The sequence below is a fragment of the Wolffia australiana genome, chromosome 6, assembly GCF_029677425.1.
Source record: "Wolffia australiana isolate 7733 chromosome 6, ASM2967742v1".
NCBI classification, from domain to species: Eukaryota; Viridiplantae; Streptophyta; class Magnoliopsida; order Alismatales; family Araceae; genus Wolffia; species Wolffia australiana.
In genome coordinates this window covers 9,680,117-9,706,166 of record NC_135840.1, presented here as the reverse complement: position 1 = coordinate 9,706,166, position 26,050 = coordinate 9,680,117, and the positions used below count along the sequence as shown (strand labels likewise).

Below are 26,050 nucleotides of genomic sequence, written 5' to 3'. Positions count from 1 at the left end.
TACCAGAGCATAAATATTCACTTAATTCAAGTGATAACAGGATAAATTATAAATTAATAATACCCAAAAACTCTAATATATATGTAAATATACATGTATTTATCATGTTATCAGTTTTGACAAGTATACTTTCACTTCTTTCAGAATTGTGTTGTTCAAGGATGGCTTTTTGTCACCGTAGGGGAGTAGTAGAACTGGCCTTCCTGGGAGAGGGGGCGAGAGTATTGGAACAGCTTTTTGTTTCGTCCCATACTTATTCAGTGTCTTTTAAGAGCTTTTAGAAAGGTTCTGAAGGGGTGAGTTAACGAGCGGGTTACAAAGTCAATGAATTGAAGTCTACTAATGATATCGCGCTGTTCTTTCATATTTTTTGGCGAAGGCAAGCATACACCTTATCAAGTTCTATCCCCCAGACAATAAAACCGAGGAGCATTCTGGTAGAGTTTTGGGTAGATGTATAAGATGGCGATAAATCTAGTTACTAGATTGCCAAATTTATCTCTTGAAGGGATGTTGGCTGAAGAGGTATTGACTCCAAAACCTATTGACTCAAAAACCTATTGACTGCATCATATTATGTGCATTTCAAAGTCCATGTTATGTCTTTGCGCCTATTAATGAAGATCAAAGTTTCATCCATAGTTTAAGAAACACATCTTCGTGGGGTATGGTGATGGAAGTGAAATGCTATCTGCTTTGTGATCTGAAAGCAATGAATAATTAACAATCACATGGTGAAACCTCTTAACAAGTACGGAGGTCAGAATTCTATTGGAGACAATGTTCAATACAATACGTAGGTGGAGATGGAGTGATGTAACATGACAGACGCCGGGATTGAATGGCTCGTGTTACACCATAGGGAGGGCGAAGGCAGCCATGTCATGTAGTGGAGACAATTAGTGCGGGCGTAATGCAAGTGATGATGCAACGATGAAAATCACTGAGAAGTATAAATCCGGGGTCGACAAATATGAACGGCAACTAGGCTACGGTAAGTGTGACTTGAGAATGTCACTAGGCTCCTGATGACCCGGACGACGAGTTGAGGGCTGACGATGCGAGTATGACTATTGCCACTCGTGCATGTATCGTACAAAGCATCAACCAAGATCGCACAGATAGAAACTATTCCCAGTGACGTATTCCTATCCATCACTAACCTAACCATCGCGGTGAAGAAACATTCGGAGGCACTAAAAGAAATAATACAACGCCGAGAGGGAGTTATGAGCATACAAGTAGCAGTAAGCGGGATAATGTCTATTTCAACAGTAGTGGATGACAAACCGCACGCAGGTGCGATGACGGCACAGGTAGACGCAGTGGTGTGAGTAGGTGTGTCGGTGCTAGTAGTCTCATGGGCAGGCATAACAATGGACAGAACAATGGGTGCGACAATGGCGTAGCGAGATCAGGTTGTGGCGATGTGATGGCGCAGTAGTGATAGGCTGCGGGGGCTTGACCCGTTGGTGAGGCATAGTGGGAGCGATCACGATGGCCTAGGGAAACAAGTACAAAGGCAGCAATTGCAACAGAAGGCGCGGAGGCGATGGGCGCACGACAACGAGTTTGTTGGTGTCGACGGCAGCTAGCGTAGGTCCAGATGGTCGAGCAAGCTCCACCCTGGTTGTTGGTCAGCGGCAGCGAAGGCCGACTGTGGTGGTCACTTGGGCTGCGGCGGCCGCGGCACACTACGCCGACCGCTAGGAATGTTGCGGCGGCTGTAGTTCGCTGCAAGAGCCGCTAGGGCTGTGGCGGCCACAAGATTCGGTTGTGGCCGCGGGCAGCTACGGTGATCACGGGCTGTTGCAGCGGGCACGGGCGGCTAAAGCGGCTCCGACAGCTACAGGCTGATCCGGCGGCCATAGGCTGCTGCGGGGGTCAAGGATGGCTAAGGGCGGCAAGGGGCAGCCGCAGGCAATCGAGGGCGGCTCGGCGGCCAAGGGCAGCTGCGGGGCAGCGGAGAGGCAGCCGCATGGTGGTCAAAAGGCGACCGCGGGGCAGCCAAGAGGCGGCCGCATCGCCGGCCACAAGGGCGGCCGCAGCACCAGCCGCAAGGGCGACTGCAGCGGCAGTCGCAAGGGCGGCCGTAGCGCCGGCCATGAGGGCGGCCGTGGCACCAGTTACCAAGCTGCTGAGAGGCGGCCGCGGCACCGCTTGCCGAGCTGCCGAGAGGCGGCTGCACCACCAGCCTTGAGGGTGGCCACGGCACCATCCGCGATGGCAGCTGCTGGGGTGACTCGGCTTGGTGGCTGCAAAGCTGCCGAGAGACAACTACGGCGCCACCCGCGAGAGTCGAGGGTCTGGGGTCGACCAGGGTGCGGCGGTTGATGGACGACCGTGGGCAGCAGTCGAGGGTCAAGGACAGAGGGGCGAGGACCGAGGCGCGAAAACTGAGGGGCGAGGGGGAGGGATTGGCTGCTGGAACTGTGGCGAAGATGGCGACAATAGCAGTTTCTAGCGAAGGCGACAGCGATTTTTGGCAAACTCTAGTGTTTTTTCTCTTTCCATTTTTGCCATTGCATTTTTATAAATATGTCAAAAACTCAAAAAAATACTAAAAATACAGGAAATTTACTAAAAATCACATGTTTCAATCTTTTCTTTTCTTCTCTTTTCCTATGGGCAGACCCCACCTTTTATAGGGGCAAATATGGGTCGTCCCCCTTAGAAATAAAGTAGAGAAGGCCCAATTACAAGTTATTATGCCCCCTTAGTAGGAGATAAAAACACACTAATACGCCCACACATGGGCTAACATATGCACAAACGTGTAGGTCCGTACAGCAGTCTAGACACGTGCGAATAAAAAAAAACAAACACATACACGCCTACTTGTCTTGATGATTATGCTACTGCTGCTTTATTTTTGGAACATGGATAACCAACATATTTCAAGGACGCACTAAACTGCCTTGAGAAAAATATGTGGCTTCTTGCAATGTCCAAAAAACACACACCCTTGGACACGGAGCAAACATAGGAGTCGATCAAAAAGTGAGCTATCCGATATATGTCGATGATCAAGTAGAATGCACCGCTTTCAGATGTAGCGGAGCCATCATATAATGCACGGCTTGTCAGAAAGGGCTTTTTCTAGAAAAATTAGTCAATTATAATGAAATATTCTCATATGTTGTGAAACACACATCTATTCATATGGTTTTAGCCATTGTTGTGTGTGAATATATGGAGTTGGAGCATCTGGATGTGAAGGTGACATTCCTTTATGGTGATTTGGATGAAGTGATATACATGCAGCAACCTGAAAACTTCATTGTAGGAGGGATAAAAAACATTATTTACAGGTTGAGAAAGTCCTGATATAGGCTAAAGCAGCCCTCAAGGTAGTGGCACAATAACTTTGACTCATACATAATGCATAAGGGCTATTCTAAATGCAATTTTCAATATGCATCAACATGAAGATGTGTGAAGATAGTTCTCCTATTTATTTGATGCACTCAACAATACTTTAATAGTGCACACTCATGTAATTTCTATAAATGAAGGGTCTTAGAGTGGCACAGAAGATCATTGGAATGGATATTTACGCATACTGTGTGAAAGGTCATAAGTGGTTGATTCAAAGGAGTTATCTCGTGAAAAGGCCATATGTGGTTGATATGTTTAGCATGAGCAATTTTGAAGCAGTGAGTACTCTAACTAAAAAATTTAGGCTGTCCATTACTCAAAGTCCTAAAGATTTTGAAGATATTTCTGAAATGAGGTTAATACCCTATCATAGTGTTGTGGGATCTCTCAGGTATGATATGGTCTGGAGAGCTTCGTGGATCATATAATACTCATGTAGTTGGATTAGAGAGCATGATTATGAACACTTCAAGAAATGAGCATTGGAGCACGATAAAGTGGATTCTTTGATATTTAAAGGACACAATAGGTCTGGGACTTCATTTAGATAATCAAAGCTTACTTTTAAATGTGTAAATATGTTAATGTCAAATTTAGATGTCGATATTGGCAATCAACAATTCGTGATTGGTTGTTTGTTTATGGTTGTGGTTGGGCTTGTAAGCCAGAAGTGGACACTTCAGTCTATAGTTGCATTCTTTACGGCAGAGGTAGAGTACATGAAAATTATTGAAGGGTTTCTATTCCTCATGTGCATGGGTATTATTCACCGAACTATGTATTCCCCAAGGCAGAGTTCCTCTGTTTACTTGGCAAATAATCTGGTCTACCATGCATGGTCAAAGCACAAAGATGTCCATATTGTAAGTGATAAAAGGATTTTTAGCAATATATGCATCACTTTATTTTTACACAATTTAGAGTCATTATATGCATCATTTTATTTATATTATCTCTATTTTATTATAAATTTTCCCCAATGCATTATTTAATGAAAATTCAAAAATGCCATATGCCAATTTTGTTGTTAAAACCCAATTCAGTGCATGGAAAACATTTAATGTTATTTCATTTGAAAAATACAAATGGCCTTCAAATTAAATATATATTTAAAAAATAATTAGAGCAACAAGCCGGCGGCCCTCAAGTCAACCCCCATCGAGCGAGCGCATTGTGCTCAAGCTGGCTCAACAGCCAAGGAGGCTTGCCTCACAAGGGGCGGCGCCTAGCATGCAAGCCCAACAGGCCACGCAGAACACATAGAGGCCCATTTAGGCCCACAAAGAGGAACAAAGTATGTGGTACGAGGGAGAGGTATAGCATTTTAGTCCAACAGAAAAGACTTGTTAATATTTATATAGTGCTGCACTTTTTTAAAAAAATCATTATGGGATTTAGATCCCATTACCTATTTCAGATTCGCACTAGGCCAGGCCAATGGGCCGTGATCTAAAGAAAACAAGAAGTATATTGAGATCAGGTTGGGCCATGATCTAAAGAAAATAAGAAGTAAATTGAGACCGGGCTTCGAGCCAACGCAGCCTGAAGCCCGTGTCTTTATGGCCTATTTTATGTAGACGGATCCGATTTCGTCTATCTCACCTTCTTAAAAAAGATTGAATGATGAGATCTGTCTCATTTTTTTCTAATTTTCTTTTTATTCTATTTCCAAAGTCTTGATTGGTTGATGGTGCTGACGCAGATGCGGGAACCCTTGGTTGACAAATCAGAGAAGAGCCTTGTGACAAGGCAGCTAACTAGGTGGTTGACTCGGTGCGCTGACATGGTGGCAGGGGTACACTAAATGAAGTTAGGTCCACGGCTGCAATTTAATCCCCGCCTTTGGTTGATTTCAGGACCAGATCGAACAGTGAGGGGGCAATATTGTCCCCTTCGTGCCCCAGCTGTCATCCCTGTCGACGTGATCACTAGAGGCCATTTTTGTCCGACGAGTGGGGACCGGGGGGTGATCCAACAGCCTGGGAGCACACCCAAGGCTGCCCCCCTCCATTTTTTGGCTTGGGAGGTCCCTCCAAATTCGTTGAAGGGGTCCAAAGGCCTTCCATTCTCTCATCCTTCGACCATAAACCTCATGATGGGGGCATCTCTTCCGGCAGCATCAAGAGCAGGAAGGAGGGAGGGGACACCCTTCCGAGCATTCTTGAAGCTCCAGACTGGGCCAAAGAAAAGTTTGAGCAGCTTGCATTTGCACCCAAATGGAGGAGACGAGCAAGGAGACCACATGCCAAAGTTAGGCGAATACGATGACCGCTACCACCATTGTTTGTCTAATCAGGGCGATATATGTTCTTCAGAACTCTCTTTGGTTGTTTCTATGTTTGTCTATACCATGAATGGATGATTTTATTTAGAAAATCAGATTGATCAAGTTTTTTTAGGTTTTTATCACCGCGATTTTGTTTGATCATTCAATCGAACACCTGGTGTGTTCGATGAATATTTATCGATTTATATGAGTTACTTACTATTGACTTTATAACAATTCTGAAAAATAAATATATCCTACTACTACTTCTGTTGGGAATTCTGTCAAACACATGACTTCTGTTAGACAGAACAGCTTCTTCTAACCCAATTTTAATCTAAAATACTTATAAAATACATAAAATAATTATGAAAACTAAATACACTATATAACTCTCTTATTTTGACTCCCTCTCATACACTTTGTGGACCTCCTCCAGGGTGTTCGAGTAAATAACCCATTTTAATGAAATTTCTTACGATATAAACTACATAATATATATAATGGATAAATGTATAAAAACATATAAAAATATCTATATTAATTCTATAATAAATATTTAACCTATATAAGGGGTATTCTATAACTATAGGCGAGTTTGTATTACTATAAATATTTCCTAATTACTAATACTACCACTTTATTCCTTCTTCATATATCTCTATACTTACCTATCTACTTCAAATTTTTCTTCTTATACTTATTATCTTTATTATATTATAGCTTATTAACTAACAACTCAATTATTAAAAACATCTCTAAAGTCTAATCCCTATGGATATGAGCTTACTCTTACTATCCATTTAAGTAAGTTTATGTATTTCATCAAATTTATTTGATAGTAGGCAAATTAAGTTTACAACGTCATTCAAAAACAACTACGTAATTTGCCTCCCGTTAGTAAGATTTGAATTTTGAGGAGAGTATTCTTCTGAAGGTTCACTCGGAGGAGGACGCTGCAGATATGCTAACAAAGGTCATCAAGAGAGACACGTTCAAACATTGTTTAGACTTGATGCACATTGTAGGTACCCTGTGCGAGGTGGAGCACCTACAAAGTTGTGAAGCAATAAGAAGACCTATAACAACTAGGATGTTTAACAAGGAGAAGTTTATTGGGATGTAATAGGCCCACCATTTTGAAAATGCAGAAGAGGGAGGGCTTGACTTGTCAATGCCCAAAGAGAGTGGGCAAACGAGAAATGTAAGTGCATCATTCCTCTGTAGTTGTTTTTTTAGGAAGGGCCTATTTCCTTTTTTACTTAAAGGGCGTTCATCCTCTATAAAACCAGATTTGGCTACAATTTCCAAGGTGTTTTCCAATTGTTTATTACCCTTGTCTCTCTCACACTATTCCCTCTGTAAATGGTTTTATTCTATTGTATTCATTTACGGTCGCTCTCTTGACTTGGGAATTCAAAGTGGAGCTCCTCTATTGCAGCAGAAGAAAAGCTTACTCCCAGACCTTGGACGTTAATATCACTCTAGTGATGTACAGAGTTTTATAATTCAATATGTCATCATATTGATCATATCCGAGTGGGTATATTTCCCATTTTACCATAACATTTTGGGATCTTCTTACAACAAGAAAAATGACATGATGAAGTCATCTTCCACTGGAGAAAATTTATATTATCACCTAGAAACTTCTAATCTTGATTGGTAATATTCTATGAATGAAAGTTTAAATGCATGAAAAACAAATATGACAATGTCCGTTGTCTCTCTTTCTGAAGGAAGAGTTCCCGTTAGTTGCGCATGGGATTCATATTAAATAAAATGATTGTGGACCTTTTGAAAGTTACATGCCCAGATTAAGCAACAAATGAATTTTCTTCTTTGAGATATTTTTGCCCAAGTTGAAATGGGCTAGCATCAAGCTCATTTCTATTCTTGGTGATTTATTTTGGCAGATAATCCAAATTAAAAAAATAATATCTTTAGAAATGGTGATCTACATGAGGAGGAATTTATGAATGTCACTAAGTGAGAAGAAGTTAAGTGGTTTGCTAAATCTATTGCATGACAAGTTTGTCATCTTCATATGTCTATATTTGTGCATACGTTAGCATCTCTCCAGTGGTATGCCAAACTGTCAAATAATGGACACACCAAAGACTTAAAGTTGCTCCGTAGCCCAGCATTTAATATCAGCAATCTATCACCACTGAAATATTTTATCAGTCTTGAGATTGCCAAATCATCTAGATGCATGATTCATCTACAAAAGAATTAATCATTACATGTTTTTGACAATCCATGATATTTTGTGGTCAAACCAAATATTACGCCCATGAATGGTTGCCAACCGATGCCTATTGACCAAGGAAAATCCATTCAAGGTCCATTAAATTTGAGAAGATTGGTTGGATATCACCCTTTTTGCTCATAAGCTTCGCCAGAACATGGTGAAGATTTTGAGTATGATGAAGTTACCCTTCGTTTATCAAAGATTTTGACTATGATGAAGCTGCCTCTACTTATGTAACACCTAATTCTATTTGAAGTGCGCTATCCCTCAACTTATAGGATCACAATAGAAGATCCACAATATTCAATCCTTGCCCACTACAGAGACCGTTCACCAATGCTGACAATCATGCTTTGTGACTCACAATAACAGAAATTTGATGGTTGCATCAGCTTTTGGAAGAGTTAGGGATTGATTATTCCTCAATCACAAAACCAATTCATTGGTAGTCCAGGTTCAAAAAAAAATTCTTCAAACTCCATTTTTTATGATTCAACTGAGCGCACAGAACCTGAAATTGTGATTAATGGTTGATCTAGTTCCTACTGATAGCTCTCTCATTTCTCATATCTTCCCCATTTCATGTATTATCTCTTTCTTGTCTCTCTCTCTTTCACTCGCACACTTATCTCATTCTCTCATCTCTTTATTTCTGTTTGTGTTTCTCATGTTTCTGTCTTTCCGCTCTCTCCCTGTCTCGCTCTCCCTCTATCTACTCCTCTCGCGCTGTCTCTCTATTTCTACCCCCTCTATCTATTCCTCTCACTCTTACCTTCTCTCTCCCTCTATCTCCCGCTCTATCTCTCTCTATGTTTCTCCCTCCTCTATCTCTTCCTCTCACTCTCCCTTTTCTCTCTCTCTGTCTCTCTTTCTTTCTTCCCCCCCTTTATCTCTTCCTCTTGCTCTCTCTTTCTCCCGCCCTCTATCTCTTCGTATCTCTCTCTCTCCCTCCCTCCCTCTCTCTCCCCTCCCCTTCTATATCTCTTACTCTCTCATTCTCCCAGTCTCTATCTCTTCCTCTCTCTCTTTCTATATCTCTCCCCCTTTATCTCTCCCTTTCTCTCTCCCTATCCCCTCTCTCTATTTCTTCTCTCTCTCCCCCCTCTATCATCTCTATCTCTTCCTACCAAATCTATCTCTATCATCTCACTATTCATTCCCCTACGAGGGGAAATCAGAAACATTGCCCTCTCTAACTCTCTTTTTTTATCTCTCTCTATATCTCTGCATTTCTCTCTCTCCGTACTCCCTCCCCTTACTCCCTCCCCCTCTCTCTCCCTCTATCTCTACCCCTCTATCATCTCAATATCTTCCCCCCTATATCCTTTTCTGTTGTCTCCCTCTCTTGTCTATCTCTCTTCCCCTCTGAAGGGAAATGAGTAACATTACCCTCTCTAGCTCTCTCTCTCTTCCCTGATTTTTCTCTTCTGTCTCTCTTTCATGTTTTCTTTTTCTGTATCCACTCTCAGACTATTTCTTTGTCATTTCTCCTCCATATATCTCATTCCCTATTTGACTTCAGCTCTTTCACTCCCTCAACCACCTTCCACTTTTTATTATTCTACCAAATTTGACTTTTCTTCCGCATTGCTTTTTCTTTTGCATATTTTGTTTCCTTTGAAAGGGATATGAGCCTATCTGTAATTATTCCATTTTTTCTTGAGTTTATTGGGAAATATAGTTTATTGGAGAATAATGATCCTCAGGTGATAACATCAACAAGTGTGACAAAAGAAATTTCTTTTCTTCTACAATGATCAGCTTCACGTGGGTTAATATCTCCCTTTTTACAATACCTTCTCTGCTTCAATCATCTTCCTAATATTTGACTGTTGACATCATCGACCACACACCCACATATCACCCCCTATTCTCCATCTTGCCCCTCATTTTCTCCTTCTTCATATATTCACCCTTCAAGCCTTATATTTTTTAACTTCACTTTTAGCATTTCACTTCAACCCTGAACATCTTCTCTCATTACCTGTTTTATCTTACTCCCATTATCTTTGATTCCCACACCTTCACCATTTTCCTTTTGTGATCTTTGACTAGAGCTGCAGATCAATGTTAATCAAGTCATTTCTACGTCAAAACAATCAAGCTATTGGTTCCCTTTTTAAAGACGCCTTGTGATGCCTCGGTCTGAGATATTTTTTGTTCAAGGATAATTATTGATTTTCTCTGAGTGGTTGTATGACCTTGTGACTCCATTTTTATTAAAATTTCATTAGATCAGGGATATATTGGTCATTCCCTAGTTTGTCCTTGTTAAGTCCCTAGTTCATAGGTTCAGTCTCATTTGACAGGATCAAACCCATCCGAATCAACCTCGCGGAACATTATATCACGATAATATAGTGTTAATTAACATCTACACAAGTGTGCTTGCCTGTCCCACATCATTCTCCCTCTTCTTTTTCTCTCTCTCCCTTTCTCTCTCTCTCCATGGTATATAACATAAATATACGTATACGCTCCCCCCCTTAATCTCTCATAGTCTCTCTCTCCCCCTCTCTCTCTCTCTCTCTCTCTCTCTCTCTCTCTCTCTCTCTCTCTCTCTCTCTCTCTCTCTCTCTCTCTCTCTCTCTCTCTCTCTCTCTCTCTCTCTCTCTCTCTCTCTCTCTCTCTCTCTCTCTCTCTCTCTCTCTCTCCCTCTCTCTCCCTCTCTCTCCCTCTCTCCCGTCTCTCTCCCTGGCCCTCTCTCCCTTGACCCCCAACCTGCCCCTTATTCCATTATTTCCCAAGCATCTCCTACGCTTTTCCATGCCATCTGCTTCCCGACCACCCTTGCCCCGTCCCCTCTGCCCAATCAGACTAACCATTGAGTTTTCTACTGAAGTAGCGTTTAATATTTTGAGTAATTACGACCCATTAATAGTTTTATGACAAATTCGGTTCGATGAACCTCTACTAAAGTTCATAATAACTTTTGTAGAAACGCCTTTATTTAATGTAGAAGAAAACGCGCCCATCTGACTGGACGGCGGGGATGAGCTTATTCCATGAAGTAGTTGGCCTTTTGCACTTAGCAGTTGAGGTTTGTTCCCGGGGAGACTCCAAGCTGCTGACAGTATTGGGTATAGTACCCGACTCGGGCTCGGACTGTGGCCGGGTTGGCGCCGTTGCACTCGAGAGCGCCGTTGATGGCCCGGATAGTGGAGCCAAATCCCTGGCCGGAGACTAGCAGCGAGTGTACGTTGTTCATCCAGAACCAAAGCGCCGTTCTGAACGACACCACCGGATTTGTAGCTACCGTCTCCGGCGAGCCCAGCAAATCCAAGCCTAGGCTCCTCCCGGCAGCACCGTAGTTGTAGTTCCACGACAACTGAATAGGGCCCCGGCCGTAGTACCCCTTGCCCGGAGCACACCGGTACTGCGTGTTGCTCCTGTCGCAATAGTCCCTGCTCGACCCACCAATTTCTTCTATGTAGCAGAAACCTGCGACAAGCGACAAATTTCAGCGATAACTCGACCCCAAGGATACATACATACGTTGTAGGTATAGTTGGCGTAATGCACATACTTCCGGTCTCGTGGGTTACGTGGGCGAAGAAGGCGGCGATCTCGCGCTTGGAATCATCGCTTGAGCCCTCGGTGCCGAAACGCGGGAAGGAATTGAGCGCCTGTAAGAAGCTGGCGCGGGAGTAGAAGCGCTTGCCGGGACAGTTAGCTGCGGCTCGGCCGATAATACCATTGAAGAAGGCGTCCGTGACAACGTTTGATACGACGATAGAGGGCCCCGTTGTAGTGCACGGGCCTTGTCGGCAACCAGGGCCGCAGTAGTCTGGGCCCGTGCCGCAGTAGCCCCATTGGCTGCAGCAGAGGTTAGCGGCACAGCCACAATTTTGGGCAGAGGCCGAGCTCAGAATAAACCCTGCGAGCGCGGCGGCAAACAGTGATGCACTGAGCAACTGGAGACGGGGAAACTCCATGGTGATAAGAACTTGGGAGGAGAATTCAACCTGAACATGGCTTTTATAGACTGTATCGCCCTCAACGGGCATAGGAGAGGAGGCCTGTGAGTTGAACCGTTCCAAGTGAGGAACACGTCCGTTGTGCCTTACTGTCTCCGAATCTTTTTCTGCTTTCACATCGTAATTTCGCTGACTGACTTGGAGAAGAAAATAAGTTCAAGGAAGACCAGTTTCGTGATGTGTACCGAGCTGATAAGCAGCGAAATGGGCGTTCGGTAAAGATCGCATCTTCATCGTAATTCTATTTCCATATAATTAAATTATTACATCCAATTCCGCTTGGGATCGACTTCCGCCTTCCTAAATACCTAAAAGACTGTTTTTTTTTCGTGGTTTATGGTTCAAGATAGTGATAATTTTTTTAAAACATAAAATAGCCGCTTTCTACTGTCATTGGTCAAGGGATGTGTGGTCTGACCAAGTCCCAGAGAGAAAGAAATCCGAAAGTGGTGAAGAGATGCGATAGGGAGATATCAAGGAAACCCGTTCAACGCGGCTTGTTGAACTTATGACACCTAAGACTTGAGAAGAAAAACATTCACATTTAGGGTCAACAAATGAGACAAAGAAGTGGAAGATAGGGCAAACGACGTATTCTTTGGACCTCTACGGCAGTGTCACGTCCTGGTTAAGGCTTTACTTTCCACAGCCTTCATCACCACTGTGCCTTTGTTTTCTTCCCAAATCTCCCCCTTGTCCGTTGAAAAGACCAACGTTGTAAATGATTGACATAGAAATCTAATAGAATACGAAGGAAAGGCATGCATTTTCCTCAGGAAAGGACAAGGGAATGGCGAATCTTGTAAAATAGAAATTGCTATAATGTAACCGTAGCAGTTATAACAGAATATAATGGTTAGATAAATCAAATCCAAACCGTTGATTGATGTCCTCTCTACTGTTTTATCCTAGCCTTCTATCCCTCTTCCTGTCTATGTTTGAACTCATAAAATCCAGGCAAGTATTACTCTAAACGAGTATAGGGAAAGTTGCTATATTTTTACAAGCTCCTCTTTATTTAAGTTCCTATTGGCCAGCACAGCCGCTGACTGGGCTAGCGAGTTGCTGACTCCTCTGCCTCAATAGTCCCCTCACAATGCAGCGTCCTCCTTGACTCTCGACTGAATTTTTAGTAAGGTTTCCAGCCCTGAGATCTGACTGAATCTAAACTGGGCGGAATTATACATAATATTCATTTTATTAAATATATATAAATATATTTAATGTATTCTGTTCTATAGCTCCCGCTGTTATTGAAAATGGAAAAACCTTTTGTCGTTTCATCTTTGTCTCTGTCGTCTTTTTTCTATTCCGTCGTCTTTCTCTCCCCCGTCTGCTCTTTTTCCTTCTCTTATCTCTTCTTTCCTCTCCTCCGAATCTTTCTCTTACCCCGATACCTCTTTCTCTTCTTCATTCCTCCTCCACATTTCTCTCTCTTATCAGTCTTCCTCTCTTTTTCTGCCTTACCTTTTCTACCGTCTCAGCTTTCTCCTTCCATCCTCTCGTTTTCTCTTTTCTCCGTTCTCCGTTTCTCTCTTCCCGCTCATCCTCAGATCTTCTTCCATTTATTTTGTTTTTATGACTCTCATTCTTTCTTCCGTCATCCGTACTCATGTAACCCGTTTTCACCCTTTGCTTCCACACTTAACGCAACGCCTATTTTCTATGACCCACCCTCTCTCTAAATAGAATATGTAGTAGTGAAGGGATCTCTATCCCCGAGGCACTTTTTAGATGCTTCATTCTAGTATAAATCTTATCTTTCATATAACTCCCAACACTTTTGGATAGATCAAGTACTAGCTGTCGGACTTCATACTCTTTCCAAATCCTCTCCTTGTAGAGAGTTAGAAAATCATTTCTTCCCTTAACATGAAATTTAATGGAATGATATTTCAGCAATCGACAAGAAGATAAATCTTGGAGGAAAGTCATCCTCAAAAAACACATCACATAAGATTTGGGTCAAGGAACTTAATCCTAAACATGGAACTTGTATCTCGTATACATCTAAACCTATTAGTAATTACCTTTGATGCATGCACAGGTAAGAAAGATTTCCCTAGTAGTTATTGTCGACCTTCGAGCTATTTATTTTTATCCTTATGATTTATTTTCTTTATTTACTTGAATATTTTTACAAATTTGCATTTTTTATATACATTTTTTTTTATAATGTTTATTTGGGGTTGGAAATTCAAGTCAGACAGTAATGTTTGACCGGCTCTATGGCGTTGCGACCACTTCTATTTCTGTCTCTATTATGGTCCTTTGTAGCTATAAACTACTTGACTGATGCACCAAAACACTCTTTTGTGAGATTTTGATCTATGCATGTCCAGTTTTGAGCCCTAATTAATGGTAAACATTAACTAGCCATATAGTCATTCACATAAGATAAAAACCTAAGGGAAAATAATTATGTTGCATGAAGATAAATAAACTTAAGGAAGGAAAATGAAATATTTAAATTATGGGTAAATAATTATGATACTCGGATATATAATGGTACTCCTTCTAAACTGACTGGTTTAATAAACATTGTGGTATAGTTCAGCACTCATACTATCATTAATATAACTATGCAACAAATTAATGAGACTAAAATATCTATTGGAACTTCAAAATTTTTCCATCTTGATTGCAAAGAGAGCATCTATATTTTCATGGATATTACACTAAAATATCAATGCATATCATGGATGGAGAAAGAACGTTATGGGAGACATTGGATGCTCTCTTAAAATCCACATTGGCCGCCAACTAAATATTCTGTGAGATTTATTATCTGAAGAAATTTTACGTGTTAACTTTGATATCCATTGGAACGAGATATGCCCAAGATTTCTCTAAATTCAAACTTTGATATCTGACAATCCAAGAGGCCAATAAAGCTGAAATTTTGAGGTCAGATTTGTGTGTTCCCTCTTTTTATCCATTGACCAAAGATGTAAAAGAGGGGAGTTTTGATCCTTGTAAAATAAGTGCTTAGGCCTTTTTTTCAAAAAGTGTAGGTAGATTGAAAGAGAGTGAGTTTTGATATCCATCAAGTATGTTGTTCATGTGTTAGGAGTTCTTGGCAAAATCTTAAGGACCTAAGGTTCATTTCTATGACTTATATTATCTGATCTTCATCACTATTATCTAGCAAGATCCATCCCATTTTTAACTCAAACTCATATCCCAGCACATTTCTCCCCTATTAAAAACCTCCATATCACTTTATAGAACCACCCCATTATGACTAGACTTAAATATATATCTCTCTCTCCACCTTCATATCTGACACCTACACTTAAATTTATCTTTCTTATTAATATTCCCATTCTTTTTCTTGCATGAACAGTTTTACTATATGTTACTCTTAATATTAATCATCTTAATGTTAATAAATATATCTATCACCTTCTTACCTCTTTATTTCCCTCCTATTTATCCCAAATAAACCTTTTAATCCCTAGTTAAGAAATATTCAATTCTAGTCACTGATCATGTGGAGACTAATGGAAATATATCAGGACAACAAGCCAATCACACATTCCATATCTCGTTCCAAGTTCACTAATAAACCATATTTATTATACTGTATGTGTGATGCATATAATGAAGTCCATGGATACATGATCAGATATAATGAACTGTGATGAGACTGTAATACAAAGATCACTAGTCTTTAAGCATGTGCTCTAAATATTCCTATTCAATGGATAATTAAGAAAGTATCTGGATAGAATGACAGTATCTAGCCTCACTCATAGGATGAGCAAGCTAGTCCCCTGGCCATTATTATGAAGATACTAAAGATAGATAATCGGTGATCTTTATTGAAAAGAGTTCGTGAATTGATCAGTATGAATCCTTGAATTTTACTATACTACACTATCAATTAGGTTGATTCACGTCATAGTTGTGTAAGTGTCCTTAGACCTGAAACACCAAAAACATCTTGCGAACGGACAATCATACTTTGACTATGACCTATAAGTATCTAATTATGGGATTCTAAAAAGTATTAGTTCGGATGTATCTATAAGTTCACAAAGATGATTGAGTGATCAAAATGGGACCATCCACCCTCATTGTAAGAGAATATTGGATAAGAGTTTTGAATCGATCAGTACTAACTCACAAGACTTATTAGGGTTTGATAATGATGGGAATATATGTGGCTAGCAAGCCAATCACACATTCCATATATCGTTCCATGTTCATTAATAGAACATATTAATTATAGTGCATGTGTGATACTTATAATGAAGTCCATGAATATATGATCCGACTTAGCGAACAATGATAAGATCGTAATACGGAGATCACTAGTCTTTATGCATGTATTCTAAATATGTCTATTCAAAGAATACTTGATAAGGCATCAAAATACCAAGATAGAATAGCACTATCTAGCCTCACTCATATGATGAGTATGATTTTTCTCGTAGGCATTAGTGTGGAGACACTAAGGTTAGATAGCGGTGCTCTTTAGTGGAAAGAGTTCATTGAATTGATCAGTACGAATCCCTGAATTGTATTATACTAAACTATCAATCAGGTTGATTCACATCACATTTGTATAAGTGGTCCATAGACCCAAGACATTATGATCTATGTCTTCTGAATCATGGGAATCTAAATACTCTTGGTTTGGGTGCATCAAGAAGTTCACAAAGACGATTGAATGGTCATGATGGGATCGTCTACCCTTAGCATAAGAGATGAAATATCAAGAGAAGAGTTTTCTGATGATTTTTAAATGTATCAATACTAACTCGGACGATAAATAAGGGTTTGACAATTGACCATACTTTAAGTCATCTTAGGAGTGCCAAGTGGATGAGGGACTATAAAAATATGGTAACTAATAAATAACAGGTTACATGAGTGAGTTGATATACACTCCTTTGTGTCTTCAAGAGCACGAGGTGTAGTTTGAGACCCCACGTATTGGTGACTCAACTTATCAATTGGGTTAAATCAATACGATATTATATAATCTATATAATAATATAGTTAATTAATTTCAAAAACCAAACAAGGTTATTGGGCTGCTGGAGTGGTTAACTAGACTGATACATGGGCCTGAAGGGTCACATGCAAAAAGGTCTTTTTGATGTGGGAAGATATCCATAAGTTTTCAGGGTTTTTATGAAAAACACACACTTAGGCCCTGAACGAAATTCACCTAGGCCAGAATTGTTCAAAAGGCCTTCCCCTCCTTCTCCCTTCTCCCTTCTCCCCATGACTCGTCTCCATTCACGATGAGATCGAGAGGGCGTAACAATGGTGATGAAGATTGAGTGTGGCTCATCAATGAGAAGGAGGAGATTTGACATGACAAGGATCACGTTAGTACGTCTAGAGGCTGATCACTTAAGGAGCTTGACTCCTCTCGCTTCGGGATCCAATAAATCACGGATGTGATCCGTGCACATGTTCTTCTTTTCATGATTGTAATGATGTTGTTAGGATTTCATTTAAGTCTTTTGTTGCATGGAATCCTTGTGTTCATCCATATCTAGGTGTGTAGAACCCAACAAATAGTTCACCATACCCTAAGTCATCTTACGAGCGCCAAGTGTATTAGTGACTATATGAACACAGTAACTAATGATGAATAGATTCCCTAAGTGAATCAATACACACTCTTATGTATCTTTTAGAGCACGAGGTGTATCTTGGAACCCCACGGGGTGGATACTCAACCTATTGATTAGTTTTAATTGATCCAAAATTACTAAGTCTATATGATGACATAGTTAATTAATTTGGAAGGACAATGAAAGTTATTGGTCTGTTAGACTCATTACACCTCAAATAGTCTTAGAGGGTCACATGCAAATGGACATTTAGATGTCGTAAGATATAATTAAGTTTGGGAGGGTTTTATGAAACATACCCATTTAGAATAAATAGGGGAAGACCACGAACAAAATTCAACCATGCAAGAATTGTTCGAGGGCCTTCCCTTTCTTCTTCCTTATTCCCACATCCCCACTCCGCTCTTGATATGATTGGGATGGAATAATAACGACGACGGAGGTTGAATGGAGCTTATCAAAGAAAAGTAGGAGATTTAATGTGCCATAGACCATGTGGATACGTCTAGAGGATGCAAACCTAAGTACCTCATTTTGTCTTGCTTGAGGATCCAAGAAGTCACCGATGTGATCTGTGTTGAAACTATTAATTTCGTAATTTGTTGATGTTGTTACCATTCCGTTAAAGTCTTTCACCGAAAATTGTTTTGAGTTTTTCATCTAGATCAATGCTGTAGAACTGAACAAAGATAGTCCTTACTTGTCTCTCATGAGACATGCTGTCATCGAATAAAGGGTTTCAATAAATGTTTCGAATAAAGTAAAGAAAAAAGAAAAAATTAGCACATGAAAATTTTATTTTATTAACTGTGTCATTATTACATTAAAAAAACAATTTTGGAAGCAAAACATAAAACCAAATTACTATAGTGAAATTTTATATCATATTTGATCTATACACTTCTTCATAACTCATAATTAGATATGTTGCTGAATTATTTTGGAAGATCAGACGTCCACCCATGAGCCGATGATCAATAAAACCATCCAAGATCTTTGTTTAGCCGAGGACTCCTAATTATGAACATTACAAGAACATTGGCTACTCTAATGACCCAAAGCTAAGGGTAAGATATATGATGGATCCAGCATCATTCTCAAAGTTACATTTCATCCTCTCATGTGCTACTTTGTGGATGTAACAAAGGGTGTGTTTTCTTGATTAATGTGTGGATCACCTATGGTATGTCTTCAGGGTGCGGAAATTCTTGGGGGGACGTATTTCTGGAAAATTAGGTGCTGGCTGAATTGGTCGAATTCGATTGCATATTATAATTATTGGCATATTTCATTTCAGGAAAAATATAAAAACTTGAGACAGAGTTAAAAATTTTAAACAATCTAGTGTTTCTGTACTTTTAAATGTCATTGTTATTGTAAATACCATGTGTCGTTCCATACAGAAACTAAAATAAAACATTAGTCTCGTTTGAAAATATAATTATTATATTTATTAACCACAAAAAATTGTAAATAAAATGATCTGACTTATTATTATTCCTTATGAATATTGGAGGCATCCCATGGGTGCTACTTATCTAGGTCGGCGTGCTAGAGTTTATTATTTTTAGTTTCTCTATTTTTATTTTGATAAAAGGTTGAAACTCTTATCAGACCTTATCACGAATTCCAAAATTCAATTTTTTGTTTCAAAACAGGTAGAACATTTAAGTTAAAAAATGTATTTTTCATCATTCTACATAAATTCTTAGTTTGCATGAATGTATATGAAAATCATGGTTTAATTTTCGACAGAAAAATAGTTCAGGAATAAATATATTGTTTATCTACATTGATGTATAAATTCCAAATCATATTTGACCTTAGCATTCACATATATTTAATGAGATAATACTTTTGAATTTATTCAAAGTTTATTTTGATGAATTAGCTTCTTATCCCTATGAGGTAAAATCTCCATTCAATTGATTTACAAAAAATATTCAATTATTCTGTAGCAACATAAGGTTGATGGTTGCTGTAAAATTTCTAATTCAGTTGACCTAAGTTCTTATTATGCAAGTTAGGTTATCTCATCAAATCTGGGAGGTGTACTCAGTAAATTCCATTTCAATGTCATTGAATTATCTAAACACATTTTTACGGATTCTTTTATTTAAGACTACTGCTAAATACTATATGAAAGATAGATGGAGAAAACACAATTAGTCCATACACTGAATGTTCGTAATTATGATAATATTTTATTTTTCGCAACAAGATCAGCGGGTTATAAATTTTCAGCAAAGAAAGTAAAAATCTCCTTGTTCCAATTTTTAAAACTTTATAATATGAAATAAAATTGAGCAATGAAATGATAATGCAACCCCTCTTGTTTATGGATGTTCCATTCTAAGAATGTGTTGTACATATTGAGTAAAATATTTAATGACATAAGTCTGAAGGGAATATTTTTGAAAATAGTTTTGATGGATATAAATTTTGAAAATAGTTTTGAAAATAGTTTGTTCTAATTTACATAAATTTATAAGTTTTCTCAACGGCATGTCTCTAAAGTTTAACCATTGTAAAATGAATACAGTTTCTTCCATATTTTAAATTATTTAATTATGCATTTATTTAATTTGGTTATATTCCAAATACAAAGGTGTAAAAATAATTTAAAAACTCACATTTTTTTCAATGGTCAAACAATCAAAATGTGTTGTTAAAATCAAACTGATGGGTGAATACCATTTGAAGTGGACTTCGCATAGTTTATTTACATACTCCTAGCTTTTAAGTTGGATCTATTTTTTCTCAATATAAATTTTTTTTTATTTCTAATTTTCTCAATCAATATCTGTCACCTTAAAAAAGCATGATCAACGCATTTGATTGGAAACCAAAGTTCACTCACTAATATGAGGAATATAGTGCAAGTAGATATTCAATTCAGATACAGTTAGACAAGAAAGATACAAGGTATGGTAAATATGTATGTTACAGTTAAGATTTAAATCTATATATTTGTAGGGTGATATGTATTTTAACTAAAAATGAGATATCAAAAAGATAGTTTTCATGTAACCTCATATTTAGAAAAAAATTATTCAGAAGCATATTCTTAATAAAAATGTGAAGTTCAACAACTAGGAGTTTTCTTACATTATAAAAAATATTGATATAAATGTTTTATGTAATTCCGTATCATACCTTAGAAATACAGGTTGGTCAAAATGATAATACTGCTTCGTATTTTAATTTTTTAATTTTCATAAGACCAACATGCATAAGGAAGCAGATGAGCTTGAAAAGAACACAATTAGAGTTTATATATGTTAGACATTTTGTACTTTTTCCTAAATAAAATCTTAAATGTAGTTTTTTAAGAAATTGGGGAAATGAAATCCTTCGTGCCGTGGAGGAGTTATTTTTGGATATTCAGAGTCTCCCAGATGATATGTGATGCAGAACGAGACCCCTTTCCATCAAAGATGACACCAAAGACCCAGCCGTCGTCGGCGACACCCGCCAGCTCGAGCCCCACCAGATCGGCCCGCCAAGGCAAGGGCGAAAGGTATCTAGATAGATTTGATTTTTCCCCGGCCATTATCTTTGCAAGGGCCCTTTTCGTTTCGTCTTTCCCCCTTCAAACCCTCTTCCTTTTCTTCCCTTTGTTTTGTTTTAAGAACTATGTATTAGTGGTCTAAAGAGGGGGAACCTTTCCTAATGGGTTCCCCCTCTTTTGGTCCCTCCTTAGGGCCCATCACCCTCCCTACATAAGTGAAGGAGAGGGCACCCTAAGAAGAGAAGTCTTTTGAATTTTCGGAAAAGGAAGGAACCCGTCCCGTCCTCTTGTGAGAGGAAGAAGAGAGAAAGGAAGAAAAAAAGAGAAAGAGAGTGAGAGAGAGAAGGGCGGAACGGGAACGGGGCAGACATCCGTCGCCCGTCCCGTCCCGCCGAGTCCCATTCCGTCAGACTCCGCCGACGGAACCCTAGGCGGCGGCCGCCGCCGTCGGAACCCCAGGCCACGGGTTCCCCCCGCTGCTGCTCTCTAAGGCCGCCACCCGTCGCACGGGGCCACCACCCGCACTCCCTTAGGCCGCCGCCCCTTGCTCCTTGAGGTCGTCGCCCCGTCGCATGGGGATGCCGCCGTCCACGACGCGGTCGCCGCCCAAAGCGGCCCGCACCAAGTCAGGGACCGCTCGATCCGCCGCCGCTGCTCCCTGAGGGCCGCCGGATCCGCCGCCTACCAGGCCGACGTGCCGCCACCGCCATGAGGACGCGGCCGCCTCCAATAGGCTGCAGCCGACGCAGGATCGCCGCCACCGCCGGGTCCCCACTACCGCCAGACATCTGCGGCCTGTCTGGCGCGCTCCGCACCTAGGGCTGTTGCCCCTGCGCCGCCCTGAGGGCCGCCGCCCAATAACCGCTCGCGCACCGCGCCTCTCCCCTGCTGACTCTACTGCTGCACCACCGCTCCTGAGCTGCGCCATGCTGCCAGTCGAGCAACGCCGAGTCCCCACCGACCCTGCCCGTCGACCCCGCCCTCCGGTACTCTGCATTGACTGCATACGACTGTGGGACGATGCGCCACGAGGTACCTCGCCCGTTAATTATCTTTTGTCGTATATCTGTCGACGCACTCCACCGTACCGCGCTCATGTTAGAGTAGGTGAGAGGGTAAACGGATACGAGAGGGTCCAAAGAGCGTCTTCCCAAGGTATGGGCTGAGCCCGTCCGTTACGTAAGAGCACCGACGGATTTAAGCCGTTCGGCGCAGTAGATTCTTTCGTCGCTCCAACGAGGGTCAGGAGGTCACCGTCACCATCATCGGTCGCCTGCCCCGGAGCATGGAGCCCGGCAAACCCCATGAGTCGGGGCCTGCACGTACCGTCACCTAGGCTTGCATCGCATCACCTAGTCCCATCTTGATAGGTCCACATCGACGGACAACATCTACGACAACAGCCGCGCTAGCCCCCGGTACCCAAGCCTGACCTCGGTACCGACCGGACGATGACACCGTCGTCGTCCTGCATCAATATGTTTTATACACATGACTTGCCCTATGTATGGTAATTGAATCTTACTTATAGTGTATTGATAAATAAGATGAAAGTAGCTTCTACATGTAAATTTTCTGAATATGATATCATATTTTGATAGAACAATCCAAAATAAAGTGATTAGTTTTCAACTTATTTGAAAATGAAATGAATCAATATTTAAAAGATTGATCTAACATTTTAAGGCTTAAATTGAATCAACAAAGAGTAAAACAAGTTGGATGGCGCGGCGCAGCCCGAGCCCCCAGAAATGTCTTCAGAGACGTCACTATCGTCATCGACATCGCCGCCGGTTCGCGTCCAACCCGCCCGGCAAGCCAAGGCGACGGTACATACGCCCGGATTCAAGTATTCCGGGTAACGGGCACGCTATCTTCTTTTTTCAGTTCGTCATTTTTACTTCGTCATTTTTAGTTCGTCGCTTTCATTTTTAGTTCGTCCTTCGTTGTTTTGATTCCCGTTAAAATCATGTTGTAGCGATGGGAGATCCAATCTATAAGGATCTTTCCCTCCACCCTCTAAGGGGATGAACCATCTTCTCCCCCCCCCCCCTTCTTATTTGGTTTATTTTGTAGTTTTAAGGGTCCATCAAGGTTCCCCTATAAAAGGAACAATGGATGCCCTAAAAGAGTCACCCTTTTGTTTTGTTGAAGAAAAGAAATCTCACGAGAGACAAGAAGGGTCCCGATCCAAGAGGAAGGAGGAAGGAGGAAGGAGGAAGAGGGAAGAGGAAGAAGAGGGAAGGAGAAGGAAGAGGAGGAGTGAGCCCACCTTCGGCCGCCGCCGCCACCATCCCACGACGCCCGCGCGCCCTCGTCGGTCGTGCGCGCGCCACCACCGCCGCCGAAGCCGCCCCCTGCCTCTCTGCATGCAACCGTCATCTCCCTCACGCGGCACCGGCCTCACCCACCGCGACTGCTTGGTAGTCGCACGGCTACCCCGCCGCCTGCGCGCCTGCTCGTGGCGCCGACCGACCACCGTGGTCTGTTCGTCCGCACGCAATAACGGCCCGGTCCACCACGGCCGCCGTCCCCTGGCTGCGCGGTAACACCGCCGTTCACGCGCGAGTCACCAGTGCAACCTGCCGCCACCATCCGCCCGCCGCGCGCGACGTTGACTCCGCTCGCCACGGTGAGTCCTGTGCCGTGCGAAGCCCGCCACCTGCGCGTGCGCTCGCGGTGCAATCTGCCTCCGCCACCCACCTGCCAATGCCCTGACGTTGCACCCTGCGAGCGAGCCAACGGTAACCCCGCCGCCAGTGCTCACGTAACTGTGTGCTGACGCCGCCGTTTACGCGGGTTCTCGCGGCACAAACTATCGCCATCGTGTGCTTGCGGCGTGCCAGTGCGGCAGCCTGCACGCAGTTGACACCGTCACGTCGCGCCAGCCCTCCTTCACTGGCCCGTAGGACCTCCTCCGTACCTCAGAACCATCGTCCCCGATGACGCTGCACCAAGCCGACGCACGAAGCCGAGACGTCCATCCCCGGACACTGATGAGGTACGCCCGCCCCGGCACCGTCTCTTATCTTTTTCAGTGCACTTTCAGTTTGCCTCCTCCGTGCTTGGGTTAGACGTAGGTGAGCGAGATAGGTTGAGTGGATTACATCGAGAACAAGAGCGTCTTACCTGTTTGGTACGAGTCGGGTTCGCCCGTCCCGTGAAGCAATGCCCAGCAGGGTTACCCTGTTCGGCGCCGTAGCTGTCTTCATCCTCTCGGACGAGGATCGAAGGGTCTACCCTACCTCCCCGGGCGACTACGTCGATTTCCCGGACATCGGAAATTCCCGCGAGTCGGCACTTGCACGTAGCATAGTTTACCGCTTTTGCATTCCATCGTCATTCGCTCGTCCACATTCACCATCGGACGACGCTCCGCAGTAGTCTGACTACCACTACCTGTCATCGGCACTGATCCTACACATTTGGTGTCGATCGGATGACGTCTCGATGACGTCCTGCATCAAAGTCAAAATTAAGCAAGAAGGTGGAAAGAGCAAAGGGTAGGGAAAGAGAAAATCCAAGAATTAGATGTAAATTGAAAACAAAGTAAAACATATAAGTGACAAAAAGTAAAATTGAGAGAGAAAAGCAAGGGAAAACTTGAAATTTAAGGGAAGAAAGACAGAAATACTAGAACTCAGTTAGCCAGTTTATCTCAAGATAAAAATCAGATGATATAGGTCCCTTTGCATAGTACATTTATTTCATAGTAAAAATACTCTACGAAACTATCCAATGTGTTTGTAAGATCTGCATATTTTCCTATGTAAATTGTGAACAAGCTTCAATGAAAAATTGTGAAAAAAAGCGTTTTAAACCAAATTTTGCGAGTTTGAAAGGTATCCATGAAAATCTTGTTAAGAGAATGGAGTATTTTGTACTACCTTTTAGACTCAGAATTAAACAATGAATTTCAAGGTGCTGATAAATCAAGTTTTAGGAGCAGTACAGGACGTTTTCATTCATCGACTTGTAAATTATTCCAGAAAAAAACATTCTGAAGTCATTTTTTCTATTAAGATATCAACAATAGGTGTTGTAAAAATCTTTCATTCTAGGAACTACAGAAATCTGCAGGAACTTTGGGATTTTACAAAATAAATTGAATGTTACTGGATAAATATGGATGCATATTTCCATGTCAGTATGGTACGAGTTAACTATCCTTAGTATATTCCAGTAAGGCTTTTCATTTAATTGGATAATAATATTTTTTTAAAAACTAATCCCTATTGATATTCATGATATTATAACTTTTTTAAATATAGAAAGGCATTTTATACCTTCAAAAAGATCCTAGAACTAGGTAAATGCATGATTTGTCCTATTTATGAAAAGGCATTGTTGGTGTTACCTTATTTCATATATAATGGGAAAAGGTTGGTACCCGTAAGACTTTATGTATATGATATCATGTTTGACCAAAGTATTCCGAAAATATGAATATTTTTTAATCTCGTGCAAAAAAAAATTGTGCTACTTGAGGGCTTAAATTGAACTAACAATGATTCAACATGTAGAATTGAGAGGAACGAGTGAAAAGGCAAAACGGGAGGTAAAGAAAATATACAAGAGTTAGAGGGAAATAAAATAAAACTTTCAGGACAGGAATTAAGAAAGAGAGGGTAGAACTTCGACAACAGGTTTCATCTTATATCCAATATTAGTAACATGTCTCTAATAATAAATTTGCTTGAGAGGGAAAATATTTTATGAAATTTTCAGTTATGTTAATGAGGTAATCATACTTCCCTCTGTCAATTCTGGGACCATTAAACGGCATTATATCTCCTCTCTATAATGAAGAGGATACGAAACCCAACTTTCCGAGATCAAGGCGAATAAAGCATCCATGAGAATCTTTAGTCATGACTTTGAGACAAGTGGTTACGAGGATTCTGTATTCTAGATTTATTTTCAGACTTGGATTTAGACAATGGTTGATAGGAGCAGATAAATCAAGTTTTAGGACCACTACTGTGGGTCTTAATTTATCAAATCTCAAAATATTTTCCACCGGTAAGATGTAAATCAAGTCACCGCAGGTACTACCAAAAAGGTGAAAGA

General features: G+C 41.1%; 1 protein-coding gene and 1 long non-coding RNA gene across 2 annotated transcripts; one reads left to right on the top strand and one right to left on the bottom strand.

Moving 5' to 3' along the window:
* Positions 1-10,727: 10,727 nt before the first annotated feature.
* Positions 10,728-11,920, bottom strand: LOC144704364 (endochitinase EP3-like). The gene is made up of 2 exons (XM_078576775.1): positions 11,425-11,920; positions 10,728-11,339 (listed from the first exon to the last, which is right to left on the bottom strand). Exons 1-2 carry the CDS (start codon positions 11,903-11,905, stop codon positions 10,927-10,929), a joined length of 894 nt encoding a protein of 297 aa, XP_078432901.1. The 5' UTR covers positions 11,906-11,920; the 3' UTR covers positions 10,728-10,926.
* A 9,310-nt stretch (positions 11,921-21,230) lies between these two features.
* On the top strand, positions 21,231-24,038 carry LOC144704368 (uncharacterized). Its single transcript, XR_013581803.1, has 2 exons — positions 21,231-22,012; positions 22,667-24,038. It is a non-coding gene; the product is annotated as an uncharacterized LOC144704368 (long non-coding RNA).
* Positions 24,039-26,050: the final 2,012 nt, after the last annotated feature.

Coding starts and splice junctions, on each gene's coding strand:
- LOC144704364 (XM_078576775.1), bottom strand. CDS start 11,905: ATGCCCGTTGAGGGCGATACAGTCTATAAAAGCCATGTTCAGGTTGAA. Junction 11,340..11,424: donor CGTAACCCACGAGACCGGAA/GTATGTGCATTA, acceptor CGCTTGTCGCAG/GTTTCTGCTACATAGAAGAA.